Source organism: Eutrigla gurnardus (assembly GCF_963514095.1).
Source record: "Eutrigla gurnardus genome assembly, chromosome: 11".
Classification (NCBI taxonomy): Eukaryota; Metazoa; Chordata; class Actinopteri; order Perciformes; family Triglidae; genus Eutrigla; species Eutrigla gurnardus.
This window is the reverse complement of record NC_139925.1, coordinates 18,598,226-18,623,199: the sequence shown is the minus strand read 5'-3', so window position 1 is coordinate 18,623,199 and position 24,974 is coordinate 18,598,226. Positions and strand designations below refer to the sequence as shown.

General features: G+C 40.9%; 1 protein-coding gene across 8 annotated transcripts in view; it reads left to right on the top strand.

The window, feature by feature from the left end:
- Positions 1-24,974, top strand: part of LOC311020476 (echinoderm microtubule-associated protein-like 6) — a 73,029-nt gene that overhangs the window by 36,145 nt on the left and 11,910 nt on the right. For all 8 annotated transcript variants that reach the window (XM_084020512.1, XM_084020511.1, XM_084020513.1 and 5 more), the window contains exons 5-24: positions 395-580; positions 1,362-1,497; positions 6,455-6,528; positions 7,559-7,686; positions 9,327-9,464; positions 9,560-9,701; positions 9,848-9,962; positions 11,192-11,404; positions 11,486-11,653; positions 12,473-12,579; positions 15,180-15,298; positions 15,954-16,140; positions 16,245-16,350; positions 16,859-16,952; positions 17,654-17,754; positions 18,806-19,008; positions 21,981-22,092; positions 22,463-22,590; positions 23,628-23,769; positions 24,726-24,878. In XM_084020512.1, coding sequence (XP_083876638.1) covers positions 395-580; positions 1,362-1,497; positions 6,455-6,528; positions 7,559-7,686; positions 9,327-9,464; positions 9,560-9,701; positions 9,848-9,962; positions 11,192-11,404; positions 11,486-11,653; positions 12,473-12,579; positions 15,180-15,298; positions 15,954-16,140; positions 16,245-16,350; positions 16,859-16,952; positions 17,654-17,754; positions 18,806-19,008; positions 21,981-22,092; positions 22,463-22,590; positions 23,628-23,769; positions 24,726-24,878 — 2,752 coding nt within the window. The remainder of the gene's footprint in view (positions 1-394; positions 581-1,361; positions 1,498-6,454; positions 6,529-7,558; positions 7,687-9,326; positions 9,465-9,559; positions 9,702-9,847; positions 9,963-11,191; positions 11,405-11,485; positions 11,654-12,472; positions 12,580-15,179; positions 15,299-15,953; positions 16,141-16,244; positions 16,351-16,858; positions 16,953-17,653; positions 17,755-18,805; positions 19,009-21,980; positions 22,093-22,462; positions 22,591-23,627; positions 23,770-24,725; positions 24,879-24,974) is intronic.

The window sequence follows — 24,974 nt, the reverse complement described above, 5'->3', positions numbered from 1 at the left end:
CCAGAAAACTGCAGTAATATTTGAATCATGATAAAAAAATGTTGAAATAAACAAAAAAGAAGAAAAACTGAGCAACATTTTCCCTTCTTTTCCAACGAAAAGCAGACTTCAATAACTTCAAAGAGAAAAACTATACCAACAGCGTGTCCCAGCCGTCTTTATCATTGTTTTCTTTTGCAGCTATGTGTTGGTGAAGATGTTTTCTTAATTTGATGTGTGTTGAGCTCTGTTGAATGCTGTCATGTTGGAATAGTGTAAATACAGCTGTAAGAAACGTTAGTGTAAAACTCCTCTGTCTGAAGTACAAAAAGCCATCACTTTATCAGATAGATGGATCCAGCAATGAATGAATGTCTCTCTCTCTCTCTCTCTCTCTCTCTCTCTCTCTCTGCAGTTCTGGTCTCTGTGTGGTAATGCTCTGACTCCAAAGAGGGGGATCTTCGGGAAGACGGGCGACCTGCAGACCATCCTGTGTGTGGCGTCTGCTAAAGATGACTTGACCTACTCCGGGGCGCTCAACGGCGACATCTACGTCTGGAAGCTGCTCAACCTGATACGAACCGTTCAGGCTGCTCACGGGGTGACAAACCTTTGACTTCCACCAAAAGCTCTCAGCTGCGGCAGCAGAAAGTCAAAAATAGAGACAATTTGTTTTTAGCATTTGTAAATTCCAACACTACTACATGGTGGATTGATTTATTCTCCTTATAATAAAAACAGATAAGGAACGGCCTGACTGAAACGTGTTCTACCATGAAAAGCTCTGGAAATGGCTTTTTATTCAGGAAAAGTAAACGTGGAAAACATTGATAAAAGTTCAATTACTGACTTTAAGGCTGCAATTAATGATTATTTTCATGACAGATTAATGTGCTGATACATTTAATTCAATTAATCTATTAATTGGTGGGTGCATTTAATGTCAGAAAATACTAAAAATGCTGTTACAATCATCCTTCAGCAAACATTAGCTAACTTTGATTCACCAAAAAAACAAAGATAAAACTAGGGATTTACTGGTTTTTATACATGAAAAATTACAGACAGATCTGCATCAAAACCTTTGGCAACCTGATTTTGGAATTTAATATTGTTTCTATTTTGGATTTGCATCTAATTGAAAGGTTCTTTGCTTTTTAGATTTGCACTATTTGCACTCTACCTAACTTTTTATTACAGCTGGTCCACGACAATTTCCCTCAGGATAAATACAACGTTTTTATCCTGTCTCATCTATATTATATTGGTCCAGCAGGATCTGTTAAACTAATTGCTTTGTGTGTGTGTGTGTGTGTGTGTGTGTGTGTGTGTGTGTGTGTGTGTGTGTGTGTGTGTGTGTGTGTGTGTGTGTGTGTGTGTAGGCTGGTATCTTCAGCATGTATTCCTGTGAGGAGGGTTTTGCAACAGGAGGCAGAGACGGCTGCGTCCGACTGTGGGACGCCGACTTCAAGCCCATTACTAAAATCGACCTGCGTGAGGCCGAGCAGGGATACAAAGGTACAAACACACAAACATATTACACTACAACATACAGTTTGGACACATCAGCACGGCTTCAGGAGACTCTCGATGGACTTTGTCAACTTTACTTAAGGTCTCCTGGACAAATGTCCACCTCCACTTCCTCCCAACCCGTGTGGACTATCTCACACTTTCTACTACATCATTTGCCGCTGGTTGCGTTGTATACAAACGGCAAACACACATCGATGTCAGCGTTAGGATTGCGAGCGCTGACCAAGCTCCTTTTCAGAGTCATGGAAGCCACTAAGAACAATTTCAATGTTCAAAGGTCTTTATAAATGCTTGTAAATGAATAATCTACAAGCATCTCTTCTAAGCCACATGTCCAGATACAGACCGGAGGTTAATCCCAGATGGAGACCTGACCAACCATGTGTCTGTCTAAAACGTTTAGACCTCAACTGTTAATGAGAGCTGTGGCCTTTCCATCTCTTTGTCCCCCAAAAAACCTCCCGACTGTTTAAACCTTTTCTTCAAACCTCATTTAACTTCGGTTAAATATCACCATGTCTCTTTCTAAAGGTGCACTCTGCACATCCTCCTCTTCCTCACCAGAGAAGAAGGAAGAGAAGAGAAAAGGGCACTTTATAATCAGACTCTTTTGTCAGTTGAAGGTTGTGACGCTTCAGTCTTCTTCTGAAGAAATGCAGGATGTCAGGCTGAAATCCTTCACCTTTCAGTCTTTTCTTCCACCCCTGAAGATACCGTATGTGTAGAGATGTTCATTTGTCATCTTCGGTCTTGAAAGACCTGGTTTTCTCTCTTTGAGGAGACGTTTTCAGGAGAGCACGGTTGTGAAAGTTTGTCTTCAGCAGGAGAAGGGGACTGACCTGATTTTGTGAAAACCCAGAGGTGGTGAATGTTTGAACTCCTACGTCAGACGATAGAGATGCTATTCCTTCAGTAAAAGCCAAGAGTTTTGAGAAGTTTGAAAAGAAAACTAAAAGGAAGGAAGGAGGTAAAGTTTTGTCATCTATGTTCCCACTCAGAGTTGGAAATGGCCTCATAATGTGGAGGTGTCGCTCCTTCCCCTCTCAAAGGGTTTTAGAGAAAGTTACTCTGGCTTCTCGTTCAGTCTTTTTTCTTTCTACAGGTGAGAATGTTCAAATGTATGAGAAGGTGTGTCCTGTTATCAGCCATGTTGCTCAACAATCACCATGAGGTTCACATTTGTGGTTAAACTAGTAGAGAATCCAATTTATTACCAAGTAGGTTTTCACATACCGTACAAGGAGTTTGTGTTGGTGTATCGGTGCGATAAACAACAACTAACATAGTGAGAAAAAATGTCACAAAATCAGGAAGATCAATATAGAATAGAAGAAAATGACAATCGAATATGAAAAATCAAGTATGTGCAATATATCTGAATTAAAGTAAAAGAGCTATGCAGGAGAAGAAGTGGTAGTTTTAACTATTAAGATTATTAAAAAACAAAAATAATTTGTGCAATGTACAGAGATCATAGTCTTTTATTTCACTTTGACCCCTCATCCTGTCAACCTATGGCAAACATTATATCCATTCTATTTGATCTTTTCCATCTATTAAGGCAGAAATGTGGTGCTTTTGCCTGGAGGGCCTCAGCTGTGAGATATGACAGTAATACGGATCTGCAGGGACCCGAGCCCGTAGGATGAGGGTGTCGTTAGTTATTTTTCTAAGTGGGATGCTTTACGGGTTATTTTTGATTACTGACAATCCTCTCCTGAACCCTTTAGGTCCAAAAAAAGATTACACACCGTTATTCAAAGCCAACAAGAAAAGCATAATTTGTCACTTGTTCGTGGCTCCACTCCAACACTGCTGACGGTTTTGATCGTGCAAAATTAGATTTTGCATTAAAAAAGCTTAGCGAGGAGCAAAATAAACACATGAGTAATAAATCAAAGTCTTGTGGTTCAAGAGCGGGAGGCAGAAGCGAAGACATCAACATTAAATGTGTCAGGCTTGGACAAGGGAGAGGACTCAGATGCAGATTAGGAACTCGTTAGACAGGCTTTTATTCTGAGAATCTTGGCTTTCACAACAAAGACACAAATAAATGAGCTATGAAACCTAAAACCGGACTATGACCAAAAAATCAAGCGCTATGGAAATTGCAAAACTGAAAGTCGCTCACGAGGAGGATAAAGGCTAAAGGTTACCAAATTAAACTGCACTATTCTGATTTACAAAAAGGTACAAACAAAAGATCGCTCCACAGAGAGGAAAAACAACATGAAATTAAATTTCACAAGACAAAAAACCAAGACAAACCTCACCGCGGCGTGACAAAATGAAAGCAAAGACATATATTCTTCTCATATTTCTTTCCTCTGGGCAGTTTAGACATGCAAAGTTGAGCTAAAATGAAGAAATGTAACAAAAGGCCTATATGCCGAAAAAATTAAAAAAACATTTACATCAAAATCCAATACCTTTTTCTTCCTGTTAAACAAAATATGACGCGTGCTTGGATCAGCCAGCACCAACCACTTTCAACCAATAATATCATGACATCGATCAAAGATTCTGCAACATCTTTTCAACCATCAAATGAAATTCCTCATGTCTGCCTTCCTGTTCCACTCAGAAATATGTCACCATACAAATATACTGCTTCAGCTCGACTTTAAGGTGCAGTGACTTCCTATCAGAAATCCTTTCACAGTTCAGAAACAGTTCACACATTGCAAGTCTTCCAATTTGCTTCATGAACTCATCTGGTATCGGTTGCTTTGGCCTGTGAATCTGTAGGGAGGAGTTTCTAACAGGTTTCTGAGTTACAGGAAACCTCACACGCCGGTTCATGCCGTCAGCAACAGCAGACGCTCTAATTAGTGAGCGCTGCGCTGCTGAACGCTTCGGCTTATTGCATTATAGAGACGGTGATTCGTGAGTGTGATGGAAGCTGGAAGGTACTGAGACAGAAGAGTGTGTGTGTGTGTGTGTGTGTGTGTGTGTGTTACTTCCTCTTAAAAGATAAAAACACCTCTACACTGTCACTTCTTGACGAGTTGATGAGATGATAGACTATGTTCCTACCAATGTACTAATTTTCCTTTTGAATTAATGTAGTGGAGAAAAAAAATATGTTCTCTCTATAAAATGGAGTAGAAGTATAAAGTAGCGAGAAAATACCTCAAACATGACCTTAATGAAGAGTTTATGTAAGATGTTTAGTTATAATTAAAGGACCTAGAAGTTGATAAAGGCACAGCTGAAACTGTAATGTAATTGTATTAGTAATAATGTTGAGCTTTGGACTAAACATTGTGAAGGTGTCACATTGGACTGGGTAAATGTGACTACTTACTATTTTCCCTATTTTTACAAACCAAGCAATCAATTGATTGATGAAGAAAATAATCATCAGGTTAATCCATAATGAAAATAATTATTCTAATCAACAAACTACGAGAGTCAAATCCGGTTTATACGTGTAATAATTATCTAATGATATAATGTTTGACACGTATAACAATAACAGGCGTCATCTTAACTACATTTCCTGGTTATGCTATTTATTTTTTACAGTGAAGCAAAAGTATAAGTATCAATACGTTTACTGTTGTAATCTGAGTTTCTCTGCTCCGTTTACATAGCCGGCTATGTCTCCCCTGCATGTATGTGAGCGTGCCCGACTGTCTAGCTGACGGCTGTCCCTCTTCACTGTGCTCATACAGCAGTTACAGTTGATAATGGCAGCCTTAACGATGGCGTCGTAGCTGAAGCGTAGCTCCCACCCTCTGGCTCACCCTCGGAGTAACCCGCTCTGTCAGCACTGTTGCCGCTCTTCATCATTAGCGCTGCAGGAAAGAGCCCTAAAACCTGGAAATTAATTAGCATGTTCCTTCGTCTCAAAGTCAGTGGGGCTTGTGTATCGGTTTTTGGTGAGATGCCTGAAATAAAAATGTTGAAGCTTTCACAGTGTGTTGAAAAAGGAGATTCAATTCAATTAAATGAGACACTAGACAGTGTAAACATACATGCAGCCTTCTTATACTACTGTGGTGTAGTTTGTTAATAGGCTGTAGGAAGAGTTTTACTTCTGCTGATAACTGGTAAACGTGGTGAATTGTGAAGAATATTTAGCTGAAAACCCTTTTGGTTGCCCTCACTCTGACAGAACGTTCTGGGTATGCTTATGCACCAGCTAGTTCCCCTATGGAGGAAGTGCAGACCGGATGTAGCGCCCTTGTGTTGTAGTGCCCTTGTGTTGTACCCCGTTGACGTGATGCGTGACATCTCCTCGTTTAACCCTTGTTGGGTCAGAATGGAGGCAATAGAAATGCTCTGAATATAGACTTCCTTCCTACTTCCTCCACCACTGTCTACAGTTAATAACGCTTTAACTTTCTCAGATAAATTAAGTGGGTATTATTTTAAGTATAAGAACACTCTCCCACTGCAGATTTATTTCCTACTTGAAATGCTTTAAGTTTTGAAGACTTGATCATTAACTGGAGTTAAGAAGAGCTGAGAGGCTGAATTAGAAACACCTCATCAGTTCTCATCGATTAAGTTCTTGACTAGAGCTTATCTTAATTAGTAAGCCTTTTCTATTCTATTTCTTTATCTCTCACTCTATATTTTACCTTCTTCGTCTGCTTTAAAACTTTTCCTGCATTTTCTCCTCTTAAACCCTTCACTTCATAATCCCTCCTCCATATTTGCCCAACATTTCCTTTCCTCCAGCTTTTCTCTTTTCTTCAACCATGTTTTATTTATTTTTTCCTGACTCATAATTTCCTTTCTCCTCCTTTCTTCCCTAAACCCATCCTCCCTTTCTCTAGTTGTTCTCCAGTGCCTTATTTTTGAATTCACTTCCTTTCTTAACCTCCCTATCACCTGCCTTTTATTTTAAAGCCTTTTAATTATGGTTCGTTTTCATTGCAGCTCCTCTGTTTCTCCATATATTTGACACTTAATCCTCCTCCTCCTCCAGGTCTGTCTATTCGCAGCGTCTGCTGGCGAGCCGACCGAATCCTGGCGGGAACACAAGACAGCGAGATCTTTGAGGTGAGAAAGGCGACAAACGATGAAATGAAAAAACAGCTCCATGTTGTTCCTGCCTGCAGAGACGCATTTTAAAGTGTTTTATTTTGGTGAGCTGAAAGCTTGCTCCTCATTGGTCCATACACAGTTTACCTGTGATACCCAATCACTGACATGTATACAAGATAAAAGCCCTATGTGAAGAATCTTTAGTGGAGCATATCAAAATAACATTTGGGGTTATGAGCTGCAACCCATCCCTTCCCCAGCTGTATGCAGTGACTGAATATGAAGGAGTTAGACCACACATTTCTGCATTTCTGACAAGATGCATGTTCATCAGCAACATATCCTTGAAATGTTCTATGATCTCTCACAAAAATCGTGTTATTTTGTCAGCAAGCCCCTGCAGTGTTTAGGCAACAAAACTTCTTTGTGCGTTTTAGGGAAAGATTGTGGTTTGCAATGAAATATGTACAGAAGTGATGATATTTAATTACAGAAGTAAGGGATAAGTCAATGTTTAGGTTAAAATAAGTAAGTTAGCATTGACTTATAATTTCACAATAGACTCCTGGATGAATTCCCTGTGTTTTTTTCATCCATCTTGACCCTACAGGGACTTTAGATGCTCTATTTTGCAGAATGTCTAATTTTGTAATAATATAATTTATTATTTATGTATTATGTGTCACTTTAATGTTGTAGCTGGTAAGTGTGAGAGCCGATTAAACGACTTTATATACTGATCGGCAGCATGATATATAATAATAATGCTTTTCCTGTCAGTCAACTAATTGATTAATGCATCATTTCAGCTGTACTTAAATGGTTGTAAAAAATGTGTTATGTGTAGGAATCTTAATTTGAAGTAAATCAAGATATAAGATGAATGTACTGGAGTATAGAAAGTGGCATGAAAAGGAAATACAAAGTACCTTGAATATGTATTAAGTACTTGAGTAAAGATATTTTGTCACAACTGAGCTTGACGTGATGGTTAACATGAAGGTAGCATCATTTAAATTCTGATATTCTGTCTGCCTGCTTCCAGGTGATGGTGAGGGATCGGGACAAGCCGATGCTGATCATGCAGGGACACAGCGAGGGCGAGCTCTGGGCGCTAGATGTTCACCCCAAAAAGCCTCTGGCTGTCACCGGCAGCGACGACCGCTCCGTCAGGTCAGTGCAGAGACGCGTACTGGGAGCTGCCCAGTACAACTACAGGCTGGTGGACGCCACCACTGGTTTTTCAGTGGTTTCAGTTGATTTGTAGTGTGACGGTTTCGCTCGTCTCCAGCATCTGCTCAGTGTTTTTACAGACATCCCTCTGAGATCCATTCTATATGAACACACACACACAGCCAGCTGAACGCAGGTGATGCACAACAGCATTAAGACAAAGAAGGATGCTGACATGTTTGTTTGGCTTCCTCATTTTATCTATGTCAGTCAAAGACACTTTTCATTCTAGCAGGCCTGAAATCACATGACATTCTTGTGCATAACTGCACTGCAACGCCTACAGTGAGTGCATTTATTAGTGGTGAAAATGGAAACAAGCAAAAAATAACGACATTTGTCCTGGTTTTGTCTTTTTAAAAAGATCCAAAAGATTCTGTTGCCAAAAGCAACTTTTTGTGCAGAACTGAGGAAACTACTAAGCCAAGAGGAGAGGTCAGGTTGACCCTGTTGCCCTGTTTGATCCTTTTTCATGTTTGAAATCCCTGAGGCGACAAGGCTTATTACCTGCATGAGCTGACTGTCTGTGACTCCAGATTCCTCTGAACTTTCTCCAACTTCTAACAGACTTCAAGTGGAGATACACCGGATCTATTGACATATGTCAAGTCGATGGACTGGTAATTTTTTCTATGAAGAGCAGGAGACGCGGCCACGCAATGATGGATTCAGCTCTGCAAATCTGAATTTGCAGAATTACAACTCTTCCTCAACTTTATTGAAACTGACAAACCGTCAAACGGTGCTGATCAAATATGAAGAAAGATTATGTTACTGCATTGCCTATTTCTTTCTTCAAATGTTTTCAGAAACAAATATTAGTGTAGTGTTCCGCTTGTAAATAAGAAAGTTTGCGACCCAGCCAGCATGTTGAAAACTGTTGGGCCAAAACCAATCACCACCCACAGTAAATCCGCCTAAACTGGACCATTTATGGTACAACTTTCTGTTGGTGTTCCTGCTTTGTTGTTTCTCCACCAGCTACTTTTACCACTAAAAAGGCTTTGTGAATTCAGTCTCAATGCAGGCAAGTGAAGAAGTCTCCACTTCTGCTGCAACACAATGCGACATCATCCCAGAAGGTGCTAGATTAGCTTATTAAATATGTACAATGCAATCACAGAATCCACTATTTTAGATTGCTTCGTTACATGAACACAGTGATCAAATATGAAACTGTCATAACAGGCCAGAGTTGTAAAATTCTCTCTTTAATATTACAAACCGTTGTGGTTTTGGCATCTGATAATTCTTTTAAACATGAATTTGTTACTCAAACCTTGTTGGTATTTCATGTGTCACCTGTAACAACACTCTCCCACCAAGCAGCCCCCTGCACTTAAACCCTGCTTATTCTTTTAACATTAGGACTGACACGCCACTTATTCTACTAAATCAGCCAGTAAGGAGCTACTTTTTCATGTTTTGTGAATAGAAATAAAATAGTGTGCAAATCTACAACCGCAGCCTCACAGGTTCTTAAAAGTTCTATTATTGGAAAGTTATAGGTTGTTGAATTGTGGAAAGGTTTGTAAGTGTGTATCTTGCATTACGTACCTCTATATGTGACTCTGCATCAGGTTGTGGAGTCTCGTGGATCACGCCCTCATCGCTCGCTGTAACATGGAGGAGGCGGTGCGGAGCGTGGCGTTCAGCATGGACGGATACCAGCTGGCTCTGGGCATGAAGGATGGATCCTTCACTGTGCTTAGAGTCAGGTAGCATGCACACACACACACACACACACACACACACACACACACGTTGTAACGTGGCATTATCAGGATGTTTTTGTCTGTCCGCCTCGTCTCAGAGACATGACGGAGGTCGTTCACATCAAAGACCGGAAGGAGGTGATCCACGAGATGAAGTTTTCTCCAGACGGAGCGTACCTCGCTGTCGGCTCCAACGACGGACTTGTGGACATCTACGCTGTCGCCCAGAGATATAAGAAGGTTATCATGGAGGCACATTGGCATTGTAGCTGATAGTGAAACATTCGCTTATATGCGTCATATGCACCATTTTATTCTCACACTAATATAATCTCACACGGAGACCATAATTCGATAGATTATTTCCCCGTGCTGTCTGAGTGCAGGTAGGAGAATGCAGTAAATCCACCAGTTTCATCACACACCTGGACTGGTCTCTGGATAGTAAAATCCTGCAGACCAACGACGGAGCCGGAGAACGCCTCTTCTACAGAATGCCCAGTGAGTCAAGTGTTTTAGAATCAACACACAGTTTTCTATATTAATGAAGTGCATTGATACCTGATGATGTCAGCTCAGCCAATTTACAAAAATATATATTCTTATGGCCAAGTATTAGTCACAAACATTTTCCTTTAGAAAACATTCTCCAAAGAAAAATTGTCATAATTTCACAAACAAAAATGATCATTTTACAAAGAACTATAAGAGTAACACACCTGTATAGCCTCTCTTAGCTTCTTAATATTTATATTTGAATAAATAAATCATAAATACATTTCTACATATCATCTTAGCATGATGTCCAAAAGTGGGTCTGTCCATCTTAAATCCCAGGTGCCTTGTTGGAGAGTGTGTAATGGTGCCAAAATCATACACACACACACACACACACACACACACACACACACTCATGCATGTATTCATTAACTGAATAAAAGTGTCTTTTTCCGGTGTTCCTGTCAGAGAAAGGAGGACACACAGTGTGACAAGGTAGAAAAGAAAGTGACGGCAGGAAGCCGACTGTGACAATGATACAATGAAAGGATGAAGAAAATGTTTTTTTAAAGTTCGACTCCTGCAGACTTCAGTCCTGGTTGACTTGGCGACACTTGTGGTTGCTGTGGCAACTGTGGTGCAGAATGTGAATGCAATGATTGAAAAGACAAAAATCCTCCCAAACAATATCTACCTATAACGAGCTGCTTCCTAGTCAGATGATCTCAGGGTCTCCTACCAGTTGGACATGCCAGAGATGCCTCAAATTCTTTGGAGGTTTTATTGCATAAATAGTATTGATCATTTATAGTATAAAAATGTGGTTTGCTATTATGAAAATCTTGGTCGGACAGAAAAAGCAAATCAAACAGTCAGAAGGACCTCAGCATTTCTTTAGATGACAGATCAAACTGAAAACGCACACTGTGTGCTGGGCTGATGTAACAGACTGTTCATTGTCTCCACATAAGATTTCACACATAAATCTCCAACCAGAGAAACTGAGAACAGATTTCAGAGTGGAAGATTAAATTTGCACCATCCACACATTTCTCTTTTCTTGCTTCTGTTACAAATGATGTTATTGATAAAAATGTGCATATAGGCCGTTTGTTATCATAGCATCTACAGAGAGATACACTGGAGGAACTTTTTCTGCAGAAATGTAATTAATTAATGATTGTATTGGTAGTTAAAATGCATACACTGCTTTCTTTCTCCCCCTCCTGCAGTGGGGAAGCTGATCGTCAGTAAAGAGGAGGTGAAAGGTCAGTGCTGGGCATCCTGGAGTGGCGTCCTGGGCTCCGAGGTCAGCGGCATCTGGCCTAAATACTCTCACCTGACAGAGATCAACGCTGTGGATGCCAATCACTCTGCTGCTGTACTCGTTACCGGAGACGACCTCGGCCTCGTTAAGCTCTACCGCTTCCCCTGTCTGAGGAAAGGTACCTTTATTTCTGTTTCTCTTTCATACTTTCTGCTCTCGCCTTTTGGTTGTTAAACATGAGCCGTTTATTTTCTCCAAGGAGCTAAATTCAAGAAATATATTGGTCACTCTGCCCATGTGACCAACGTTCACTGGTCACATGACCTGCAGTGGGTGCTGACCACAGGTGGGGCTGACCACGCCCTTTTCCAGTGGAGGTTCCTGCCAGAATCGGTCATGAACGGAGGACTGGATACCAACATACAAGGTGGGGAAAACAGGGAACAAGAGAAAAGTACTAAGTAGAGTATAATTAGTAGAGTAGATGTACACAATGAAGGGCTCCACAAACGTTTACTCAAAATATTACAACTATTGTAAAAAATCTCAAGAGAACACAAAGCATTTTGCTGAAACACAAGTGAGCCATTAAAGGCCAGGGACTTATAAGTCAAGTTGCATTAATGTATCATTGACGTGAATTAGTGCCAGGGGCACATTTAAAGAGGTTACTTTCCAAAACAAAGACAAAGAAGACAACGGGAGACTATTACACCTGAGAGCCTTACTGCATAATATACTCCACCATATTTTGAATTGGCACTTGGCGGCTGGATATTATGTTTTCCTTCACATTAATAAATAAGAATCAGAAATTCCCAAGAATGTATTGGAGAGTTTAACCCTCCCACTCATGTACTTTTTAATAGGCTTCGGGGGACCGTGTGGAGGTCCACCCGTGGGTGGTTCCAGTTTCTTGAGCGTCCTTTGTCTTTGTGCGGGTGAATGAAAGTGTTGTGGTTTCCATAAGTGTTTTCTTTGCCTTGTAGTTGGTTTTAAGAGTCCTTGACAGACATGTTAAAAACACGTATGCACATAAAACATCCATTCCATTACAGAAAAGTAATATGCAACTACAGTTAGTACATGGGGGCTAATAAGTAGCACTGCAATGTGATACATGTCTGCAGTGAACAGTTTGGGTAGTAATATCCATGTTCACCTTTATTTTAATTTGTCCCTTTCACTGAGTCACTGTTTGAGATCAAAAGTGAAAACAGATACCGTCTGTCTGTCTCCTCTGTAGACAGTCACGGAGACTCGAACAGCGAGGAGTCGGACAGCGACGTGTCCGATGTCCCGGAGCTGGATTCCGATATAGAGCAGGAAACGCAGATCAACTACGACAGACAGGTACGACCGGGCGCTGAACACTGGGCCAGTCCTCAGTGGTTTCACAGGGCAGCGTTGGACGTGTTTTTGCTGCAGAGCGTGTTTTAATGGTGGGCTCCAGTGTATCGGCTTCTCTTCTTTATTCCCCATCAGCCACAGCAGGTCTCTTTGCAGTTGCCATGGCAATCCTATAACACGCCTTATCTGCAATTCCAGCCGCTGCCTGGCACACATCCCCGTGACTACCATTAGCCTGGCACCGCCAGTGTTGCAACAATGTGCTGTGTGGAGATAGAGCCCCAAGTGTGTGTGTGTGTGTGTGTGTGTGTGTGTGTGTGTGTGTGTGTGTGTGTGTGTGTGTGTGTCTGTGTCTGTGTGTGTGTGTGTGTGTGTGTGTGTGTGTGTGTGTGTGTGTGTGTGTGTGTGTGTGTGTGTGTGTGTGTGAATGACAGAAAAAGAAAGAGGGAGTGCATGTGTGTTTTTGATTCATCAGTAAAGTTTAATTGGAAAGAGCAGGAAACCATGGATTTCTTTCATATATTCTCTTATGCTTGGCCTGCCTTCCTTCCCCTTTTGCCAATTTCCGTCTCCCCCCTTTCTCACCATCCTTCCTTTCTTCAGTTTCCACTCTTTTCATCCTTGTGGTCCGGACTGAAATATCTCAACATCTATTTGATGGATTGGTGTAAAACTTTGCTCAAACTTTAATGGTCCCCAGATGCTGAATCCTACTGAAAAGTCATGATCCCCGGAAGTTTGCACTCTTGCTACCATTAAGTTGACAGTTGAGGCACTTCATTAAATTAATTGTCAGCAATTAGATAGATATTCATGGGTGAAGATGGATGACTTTGGCTAACCCAAGACTTTTCATTTTGTGCCACATATATATATTATTAGATTGATTGTGACTCATGAAGTCAACAGTTGTTTCTTAATGTGTCATTTACGCTAAACTATGACGGTTATGTATTATACCTGCTAAACATGGTAGCATGCTCCACAGTCACAGTGCTGCAGTCATGGCTGTAGACACTTGTCTTGTTTCAGTTGTAAATTCATTACACTCATAATCAATCTTTAAGTCACACCTGCTTTGGAGCACTTCAAAGAAGATGGAAATATGTTTATTAGATCATTTAACGTTCAGATTATTATAGAAAATAAAAGATGAGCAGGAAAAGGTAAAAAGTTAACAGAAGATGTGTTGATGTTAGATGTTTGGCTCACAGCCACTCGAGGAGGAGGAAGAAAATATACTTTTAGATTACATTTTGATGATTTTCATTTTTGGATGATTATACAGTGATGAGAAAACTGGCCGAGTTGTGGAGAAAACAGAGAGTCTAGACTCCAGTCACGGTGAAAAGAAAACGGTATGTAACTCCGATCCACCGAGACGCTCCAGAAATATGCAGTTTTGTAAATGGAAAGCAGCGTGAAAGTGGAGCGCTGCCAGTCCCAAACCTCCTGGGAGTGAAGCCTCTCCCTGTGAAACTCTCAGACGGCTGGAACACGCCGACTCACCCTCAGCACGATTCACATGAAATATGAACGGCATAAATCTGGATGAAAACGCATCAGACTTCATTCCTAACCAGTAGAGAGAACTCTGTGGACAGTAGATGTCATGTTTGCTGAAATAATTTACTCATGATTGTGTCGTGAGGAAGGGTTTTCGGGTAATGGTCTGGGATTTAGTTGCCTGTTTGACACCCTGGCCACCCATCTCCATGTTGATAGGACATTTACATTTTATTACATCCACTTGTAATATCATTCTTTGTCTTACTTCAGTTTGGGGCTCAATTATCTGTTTTGGAAGTATAATTCCTATTCTTGGTTGTGAACTGGAAATATAATGTAGCCATTTATTTAGTGAGTTTGGTGAACAGCCTGATCCCGCTTCTTTAAGCATGACTCGTTTACAGTTTGCCAAATTAGGCTCCATTATACTGAATTAGCTGTTGTAGTTTCTGCTTGCAGTATACCCATGGGTATAGATGCAGCTAACACTGGATTATTTTTACACTGAAGAAAGCCTGAAAAAAAGACGTTTCTCAGGCAGGTTGAGCAGCTGTAAGAAGCATCTGTTTTTCATGACTTCTAAGTGGATTTAAGGTTGTGATGGACATCTGAGACAATGATCCTTGAGAACCGTGTGTGTGTGTGTGTGTGTGTGTGTGTGTGTGTGTGTGTGTGTGTGTGTAGGCTGGTATCTTCATATTTAACTGAATTCTGAATTCTGAGTGTGGATTTTGACACAAACTGCAGCATTCAAGCACTCAAGGCTGCAGCCACAATTAAAAGCAACATATCCCAAAACATAACAGAAACAAAAGATTTACATCACATTTGTTGGTGAGATTTAAGTTCTGAGGTTGAGACCGTACACAACAAATATAATATTCCAGCAGGAACTTGCAGTGAAATTTCCCAACCCCCATTCCTGCTCTCCAGAGGATACATTTTAATCAGATGATCAGATTTCATACTGATGAGGCCGGAAAAGTCAAAATAATCAGAATGCTATTTTCTCTGTCGTGTTGACTTTCCGTTGTTGGATTATGAAACAGCCGTTTTCTAGATGTGAGAAATGAACGAGTGTGTGTGTTCTGCAGGTATATAAGGAGGACCTGCCTCAGTTGCGACAGCAGAGCAGAGAGAAGAAACTGCAGGTCGGGTCTCTGAAGAGACAGAAAGGACCAGACCAAGGCCTCCGGCTGCAGTTTGTGCACGGGTAACATATTCTCCAGTTTGTCCGTGTTATATCACCTCTTCTTTATGTAACATGGTCGCTGTTTTACATGTTAGTCTCATGTCTGAATACACACCCGAGTCACTTTAATGTAAAAGAAAAGGACCAACATGGGTCGGACCCTCATAAAGCCTGGAATTCAAAGTTGGATTTTATCTGCAGTTTGATAGTGATGGCAGGTTGTAATACCCTGTTTTTAACATTACTGCAGCGACTTTATTTATTTTTCACACATATGGACATGTACTTCAATTTTATTACACTGCACCTCTGTTGCAACAGATGGTCAAGCACTTGTTGGAAACAAATTATCCCTAATTTTACAAATAAAACATGATTCCAGTGAAGTTTTATTTTGTAGTCTTTTATGAAATACAATGAATTTCTCGGTGTAGCAGCAATGGAGTCTTTGAAGGAAAACCTTTCAGTGAGATCTTCACACAGTGATTACACTATGTTGAGAAAATTAGGCTGATATGATGATGATATATTACTGAGCTCTTATTTTTCAGGCTGCAACACACAACACAACAGTCAGTGACTACAGAGATAAATGTTTGTTTGTGTGTGTGTGTGTGTGTGTGTGTGTGTGTGTGTGTGTGTGTGTGTGTGTGTGTGTGTGTGTGTGTGTGTGCAGGTACCGTGGTTACGACTGCAGGAACAACCTGTTTTACACTCAGGGGGGAGAGGTGTTGTACCACGTGGCGGCAGTCGGCGTGGTCTACAACCGGCAGCTGCACAGCCAGCGCTTCTACCTCGGCCATGACGACGACATCCTGAGCCTTAGCATCCACCCACTGAAGGACTACGCTGCTTCTGGACAGGTACACACACACACACACACACACACACACACACACACACGAGGATCTGTGTCTGTTTGAATGCAGTGTGTGAATTCCAAAAGCATGATATTGTTTGTGTGCAGGTGGGGAGGGACCCGGCCATCCATGTGTGGGACATCCAGACTCTGAAGTGTCTCTCTTTGCTGAGAGGTTTCCACCAGAGAGGAGTGTGTGCTCTGGACTTCTCAGGTAACCCGTATGTGTGAGAACATCTGTATTCACAAGATTTGAGTTTCAGTCCTTGAAAGTGAGGATATTTATACGCCTCGGATTTCTCAATTTTCAGCCTTCAGGTCAATATGCGTCAGTCAGTCCACCACCTTGACCCGAGAGAAAGTGTTTTAACGCATGATGCTTACTTGTAACAAAATATTTTTACACTGTGGTATTTCTACTTTTACTGAAGTAAGTAGTCCTTCCACCACTGACCTCTGATGACTGACTGGCCTTTTAATTGCACAAATCCCCAAATCTCAGAAAATGTAGAAATAAAGCCCCAGTTCTGGAATGTATTATACTTACAATAGTTTCTTAAAGTGATTAGAGTGATAAGAACCAGATTTCTTTTAGCAAAACAGAGCATCTTTAGATGTTAAAGGAACAGCAAATGTTTAATGTGTTTAAGTATGTAACATGCTCAGCTTCTTGGGAAAAAACAGACCTCCTGATATATTTCTTCTGTGTGTTCCTGATGCAGCTGATGGGAAGAGTCTGGTGTCAGTGGGAGTCGATGACGGACATTCAATAGTAATCTGGGACTGGAAGAGAGGAGAGAAACTCGCTACTGCCAGGTACTGTAAAAACTAGTACTGCTCTAAACTACTGCCAGGTACTGTAAAAACTAGTACTGCTCTAAACTACTGCCAGGTACTGTAAAAACTAGTACTGCTCTAAACTACTGCCAGGTCAGTACACTGTAAAAAAAAAAAAAAATCATCACGATATAGCTAATTTCATGTCTCGATAACGAGACATATCGCAATACAGCATGTTTTATGGTAAAACATTGTGTGCACAAAATAACCACATGGTTTTGTAAACTCTTGCATGAATTAAATATTTGACAAATTAAAAGTGCAGAGTGTTTCACATTTAATGAAGCACGGTTGGAATATAACTATATTTTCTGATATCTTCTGTGTATTATGACATCTTGGTTTGATTTTATCATGATATGATTCCATTAAAAGACGATACAGTATATGGAATTATCACCCGGCCTTAACTACAACTAGCTTATATTTTATTAGCTTGCCATAGTAGTAGAAGTGCCACTACTGACAGCCACCAGTACTACTATACTGACATCACTGCTACTACTACATAACTACTACTGGTACAAGTCATTCAACATTGGTGTCTGTTTGGAAGAAAGGGTGACACAACGACTTGTCTTATACTTTAGTAGTAGTTTTTATAGTTTGGGTACAGTTTGAGTACATGGTACCCTCTTTCTAAGTAGCATATTATGCTTGTGTCTCTTCTCCTACAGGGGTCACAAGGAGAAGATATTTGTGGTGAAGTGTAATCCCCTGCTGATGGACAAACTGGTAACAGTGGGAATCAAACACATCAAGTTCTGGCAACATGCAGGTAAAAATGGCAGGAAATGATGTTTGACACGTTGACACTGCTGCAGGGTTAGAAAAACACAATGTGTACTTCGGGAGTCTGGATGCTCCAACGTGAAAGTCACCACTCACTATTTTCTGGGTTTGCTGCTCGTGTTGTGTTCAATTCACAATATACTCACCGTACATTCATTTACACTCTATTGTCCTTGCCGACCTTTTGCTGCTGCAACAGCCGGTGTCCCAAAAGAGACAATTAAAGTCTGAAATGAATCGAATGTAGACTGCTCTATCATCTGTGAGATTGTGTGACCTTTAGGCCAGAGGTTCCTGCGTGGGAGGCGCCTCCACAGGCAAGAGGGAGACGTGAAGCAAAGATTTGGCCCACACAGTCAACAGTTGCACGGAGAGTGTTAAGTTACTCAAAACTTTGAGAACGTGATAGCTACAGATTACATCAAAATTCATACTCCTTCATAATGCAGTCATATCTGAACAGACATGATGCACATATTTCCAGATTCGGGACGACTTATCCTTCCAGAGGATATGATTATCTCTGAAGCCTGTTACGAATAAACGTCCGGAAATCTGCCCAGAAGTCATCGGGGGGAAAAGAAACGCTCCTCATAACAATAGAACTTGCCTGAGAATCATCATGTTTTTAGGTTTTCTTCAGTATCAAAGTGATCCTGTTATAGTTGACTATAGGTCCGTGGGTGCACTGCCTACAGGACCTGCTAAAAGCTTAATCTGCATACTTTTAATCACTTTTTTCAAAAATGTTAACAAATTAAGAACGTGACTTTTGTTGAAGCTGACACTAACTAACTGAATCCATGGCAACATATAGAAACTGAGGCTTTGCTTTTCAGAATGTGTATTTTAACTGTTTTGTTCATAAGTCAAGGCAGTAACAATATCTGTACTATCTGAATGTCTCAAATCTCACATTTCATACTCTGAATTCTTTACTGTGTATTTCTTATTGTTTTCTTCACTTCATGTTAATGGCTGTGGCAGTGATCCTTTAATAAAGTTGTGCCTGATAGACTTCTCTGCCTGTCCTCCAGGTGGCGGTCTGACCTTCAGGCGTGGTGCGTTTAGGAGCATCGGCCGGCCGGAGACCATGATGTCGGTGTGTTATGGCCGCAGTGAGTCGCTGGTGTTCTCCGGCTCCTCCACCGGAGATGTTTACATCTGGAAGGAAGCGCTGCTGCTGAAAACAGTGAAAGCCCACGATGGACCAGTGTTTGCCATGTTCTCCCTAGACAAGGTGAGGAGGAGATATATATATATATATATATATATATATATATATATATGTGCAGAAGTGAAGAAGTTCTCCTCTGAGCTCTGATTATGACTTCTATATCTCATAATTACAACTTACTCATTAATAATTATAACTTACCATCTCATAATTACAAGAAACAACTTCATAATTACGAGATAACAGGTGTTATACTATATTCTGTGACCTGATTCCAGCTTTATTCCCACTGCAGACCTTTCCACTGAATGCTTTATTTGAGCTTTTTCCAAATGGTTCAATATTATATTCAGTTGGCGGTCTCAAATTGTCATAATTTCTGATGTACAACTTTGCATCCATGAAGATCCCTTTCTGGTTTAGTTGCTCCTGAATGTGACTTCAGGCAGAGTGGAAGTAAAAGAAGTAACAGAAGTCAGAAGTAAAAGTACTTCTGACTTCTCAAAACTTCTCATTTTGCATCATGGCCCATTTCAGGATAATGTATTACTGGATTATAATTATCAATGTACTCATGTCTTCATCATATTGAAGCTGCTAAATATGAGGCTGAACATAACTACTTTATACATCCATTATTTTATCATAGTTTATTTGTTTGAATCTGCAAAGTAACTGAATGTATAAAATAACTGGATGTCTGTGCAATGTTGACATACTATAACTGATATACTTGTGTTTTATTATGAGATATAGAGGTCATAATTACAAGATATAGTCTCGTCTTTTTACCTTTGGTGAAGGCGTTTGAAACCACACTCACACTCAAGGTTTGTCCTTTTCAGCAGGAATGTTGGCTCAGTTGGCCCCAAAAGATAAATGTAGGAGTGTTTTGTTGTTGGCTTTTCTTCTTCCATCTGTTTTTGCCTCTCACTCCCTCCCATATTCTCTCTCTCTCTCTGTCATTTTAGCTCCCTTTCTTTGTTCTCTATACGACTCTTCTTCTCTCTTTACGTAACAGGATTTACAGAGAGAATCTGGATTTACGAAAATCTCAAAAAACCCAGAAAGCTCGCGTTCAACTTGATTTCATCTCACATTCTGTCATCTGTTCTTTGTTGTTTTACTTATTCAAAAATATATTCAAGTAGTCAATTTCAAATGAAGTCTTTCCCTTAAGCAATATGAACATTATTACCTACGTTGCATCTCCCAGTAATTAACATATCATTGAATTACATTAATTTTAAATGTGGCATGTGACCAAACTTTTGAGTTTTAACAAGGACATTGCAGATTCAGCGATATGTCAGCACTTCTGAATAACGGCAGTGCAGTTTGCTCTAAAAAAAACCCCCTCTTTATCCCAAACAAAATCAGGGCCTCGTTTCCAAAAAGTATCTTAGGTCCGAGATGATCATAAAAACTTTGAGTTTTCCAATACTTCACCCAAATGATAATTTGTCTGCAAAATGTGCTAAATGATGAGTTACTCAACCCTGTGTTACCTCGAATTCTTGTAGAAATCTGGTTTTTCTCACATTCAAAGAACAGAGAGTCAAAAGACGCAGATACATCTAGATGAATTGAAGTAAATGGGGGCAATGTTGAACAAAAAACAGCAAAACACTTCCCAACAAACAGTCCAAAGTGTTTTAATTAGTATCATTTTAATGTAAAGCCCCAATTGACTTCAATTCATCATTTTGAGTCTCCGTTTACTGTGGTGTACCGCAAGAAAGGTTTTCTTCAAGAATTCAAGGTAACACAGTGAGTTAGTGATTTACTGACGTAGGTGAAGTATTCCTTTAAGCTTAAGAGGTGTTTCCCAAAAGCATCGTAACTGAAGACACTTTCTTCCAACGTGTAGAAGGAAGGAGGAATGATGTGACCATTAACCATGTGACTCAGACAACGGGTCAGAATCTTCAGTGAGATCACCTTTGTGATGTCATCTGCTGCTCGCACCTGTCTGCTAGGATCATTAATTGTACTTGTACAACACACGGATGCACAACAAAATGCCATTGTTTCCCCTTTGCTGCACAAGGGAAAGAATGCAAAAATACACAAACAAAAACAGTCGTGCATTCCTGGAGTAGATTTTTTAATTTACATCAGGAAGAATGCAAACAACAACAACAAAAACGTATCTTTGGGCAGAAAAATATAACCGCCATCTTAACATTAAACCGCACTGCTGATACACCATCCACGCTTTCTATTGACTGAAGAGAAAAGGTTCTGCAAGGATTTAAAACTCCAAAGACTAGACCAGACCGGACAAGTTTAGTCTTTAAAACAACACATGTATTTATAGACTTTGATTTATAGACTTTAATAGAATATCTTTATTCTGATCCGAGTTCAGGGTGTCAGTGAATGTTTTGTGACGCTCAAAGCAAAAACACTGTAAAAATAGACTCTTACCAACACAACGTCAACTATTTGAGATTCTTTGGAGAAAGCATCAAACGGATGAGAAGATCTGAGGCTTAGTGGGGGGGTGAGAGAGTAGAAACCTGTCAGGGGAGGACAACAAGACTGAAGGATGGCAGCTCTGACGGAGGAAGGAAGCAAGCGGGGAGGGAAGGAGGCGGATGTGAGTGAAGCAAGGGATGGGAGAGAAGGATGTGACATGTCAAGATAGACATACTCCTGCTTTGTCTTAGTAGAGGAAACCAGATTTATACTTTCCACTTATTGATTTATTAAATCCACTAGCAATGAGCACGCCACAGCAATTAGATTTGTACGGTTTGATTAAATGAGAAAGTATTGGATGTTGAGGATAAATGTATAGGAAGGGGAAGATGTGGGGGAGGACGTTGAGGCTGATCTGGGACAGATATTGTGAAGGAGGAGACTCAGTGTGGTACATCCGTCGCAGGATTTGTGTCCCCCGAGTGTATTATGGGTTTGATTAAGGCAGGGATGTAAAGCCAGGATGAATAGATGACAGGATGGGTTGACCAGGTAAATTAACTAATCATCTTAATAACTCAGTGACATCATATATACTCATTTCTCTTCAGGGCTTTGTGACGGGCGGGAAGGATGGCGTGGTGGAGCTGTGGGACGACATGTTTGACCGCTGTCTGAAGACCTACGCCATCAAGAGAGCAGCACTGTCACCGGGCTCAAAAGGTACACACAGCTGCCCTTCATCCCAACACCCCCTGACAATCCTCATCCTCGCTTTCCAAAAATACTGGTTCTGAACTTTACTATTGTGGGAAAAGAAGGAAAACTAAACCTGTTGGTGAAAGTCTGATACCTTCTTTTTCATTCTCCTTTGACAGAACGGAGATGGTCCTATAACAGTGGTGGATTTAGTGTTTCTAGCTGTAGGAAGTCTGTTATGTATTTAGGTTTTGTAGATTATATTATGGAGAACATAGTAGTAAAGAAATAGTAGAAACCCAACACTGCCATCAGGTGGACACATGGTGACATACACTTCTGACTTTGGAAAAGTTACGTGTGTGTGTGTGTGTGTGTGTGTGTGTGTGTGTAGGTCTGTTGCTAGAAGACAACCCGTCCATCAGGGCCATCACTCTGGGATATGGTCACATCCTGGTGGGAACCAAAAATGGAGAAGTTCTGGAGATCGACAAGACCGGACCCATGACCCTGCTGGTGCAGGTATGTTGGACATTTATGACAAACATAATCCAGTCAACAGTTTAGCCTCTGTTATTAATCAGAGCTCAATGTGGACAACGATGCCAACAGTGCTGATACTTCAGTCTCTGTTAGTCCTACAGCAGATGGTTCCCCAGGTTTGGAGGGACACACAGGAGAACCAGCATGGAACTCTCCTTTTGACTCTGAATGTTTCACCTCTAAGTGAGCGTGTAGTTGATGGTTGACACACTGACCAGTGGACATGTTGACTCACTCGTACGTGTAAACATGAGAGAAATAAAGATGATGAATACATTCTTAGTGTTAACTGACAAAACAATCCCATCATTCGGTCCGTTTGTGGACGTTCTGGATCACATCACATGAATCTCATTAGCAGATCGATAGAACTGTAAGTAATCAAGAAGGAAGGCACTCTCAATGTTCATTTCTTAACATGAGTGTAAAGTCATCTACATTACCATGACAACAGGGCAAACACCATCTGCTGAGGAAGGTTATGAGGTATGAAGTGATATGACTGAAAGCTCCGTTCATTATCTTTATCCAACATATCGGTTTGATTGGAAGCGTGACTGTGTGTGAGAGAACCTATAGAGAACTTAATGTCTGGTAGTCTGGTACGGCAACTGTTGCCATGGTGAGCAGAGCTGTAAGCTGCAGATCCATCAGCAGTTGCGCAATACGAACACACACACACACACACACACACACACACACACACACACACACACATACACACACACACACACACACACACTCACATACACAACAATTTCCAGATTTTTCAGTCTACATCAAGTGCATTTAGTGTGCATATATATATATATATATATATATATATATATATATTCTGTATGTTTGATGTTCTCAATTATGTAAACAATGTATCGTAATGAAATGTATTATGATATCTATAATAATGGTAGTGTAACAAAAAGAGATTAATAGAGGTGTTGAATAGAAGAATACTGGGTGAGATTAGAGACATATGCTTCATGTGTGTGTGTGTGTGTGTGTGTGTGTGTGTGCAGGGTCACATGGAGGGTGAGGTCTGGGGTCTGACCCCTCACCCTCTCCTACCCGTCTGTGCCACCGTCAGTGACGATAGAACCCTGCGACTCTGGGAGACGTCGGCCAATCATCGCATGGTGGCCGTCCGCAAGCTGAAGAGAGGTAAAGAGATAAAGGACCAGACCACCATTATAAAGTCAAGTCCTCCTTTCCTTATAGCAATTTGTTGGTTTCAGTCAATAACCATGAATATTAACTTGACTTTAAACCCCTCAGAGAGGTGATCCACCTGACAATCATCCTGTACTATTTCAGTTGAGTTGCTGTGTTCAGTGACACTCCTGCATCGTTACATTTGCCTACTCAACAACAAACCTTGCCGTGGCGACATAGAGTTTGTTTTTTTGTTTAATGTCTTCAGGGTTTGAAGTGTTTGTTTGTCAGAGGCTCCTTGAAATACAATACTATAGTATCAAGTTTCTTTAAAAAAGATAGGAGTGTTGCTTTTCTGGAGCTTGGCTAGCACTTTCCCCTGGCTTCCACACTTTATGCTAAGCTAGGCTAACACATCCTGAATCCATCTAACTAGAACTGAAACTCATCTATATTTTTGTTTGGCCCTTGAAAAGAGAATGAGATGCTTTCTGTAAATATTACACTGTTTCCATCCATCCATATCTGATTTCTGGGACCCGGTCGTGGTAGCAGCAAGCAATAAGGTATTCCACACATCCGTCTCCTGTAAAACATTACCAGCTTCTCCTGGAGGATCCTGAGTTGTTTCCAAACTAGATGAGATATATAATCCCTACATAATCTGGGAATGCCTGGGTCTGGGTCTCCTACCAGTTGGCCAGAAAACAAGGTGGAAAACAATCACAGGTGATCGGTCTTACAGTTACAGAGAGGTGGCAGAGTTTCGATTTTTTAGGTGACATTGCAGATTTGTATTGATTCGTGTGGACATTTTATAGCTCTGTTATGCAGTAAACAATAGAGAGCCGACAGGAAATGTGATGACATGCAGCAAATATCTCTGGCAGTGCTAATTCAATTCCCACAGTGACTATTAACTGAAGAGATGAGCGGCTGACTGAGTGATTGTGTGTGTTATGCAGGCGGTCGCTGCTGTGCCTTCTCCCCTGATGGAAAAGCGTTGGCGGTGGGTCTGAGCGATGGCGGCGTGCTGGTGGTGAACGCCGACACACTGGAGGACCTTCTGAGCTTCCACCATCGCCGCGACGCCATCTCTGACGTACGCTTCACCCCAGGTACACACACACACACACACACACACACACACACACACACACACACAGGCAAAAGTATTACTGCTTAACCTTCTGACAAGTTTTTTGCTCATCTGC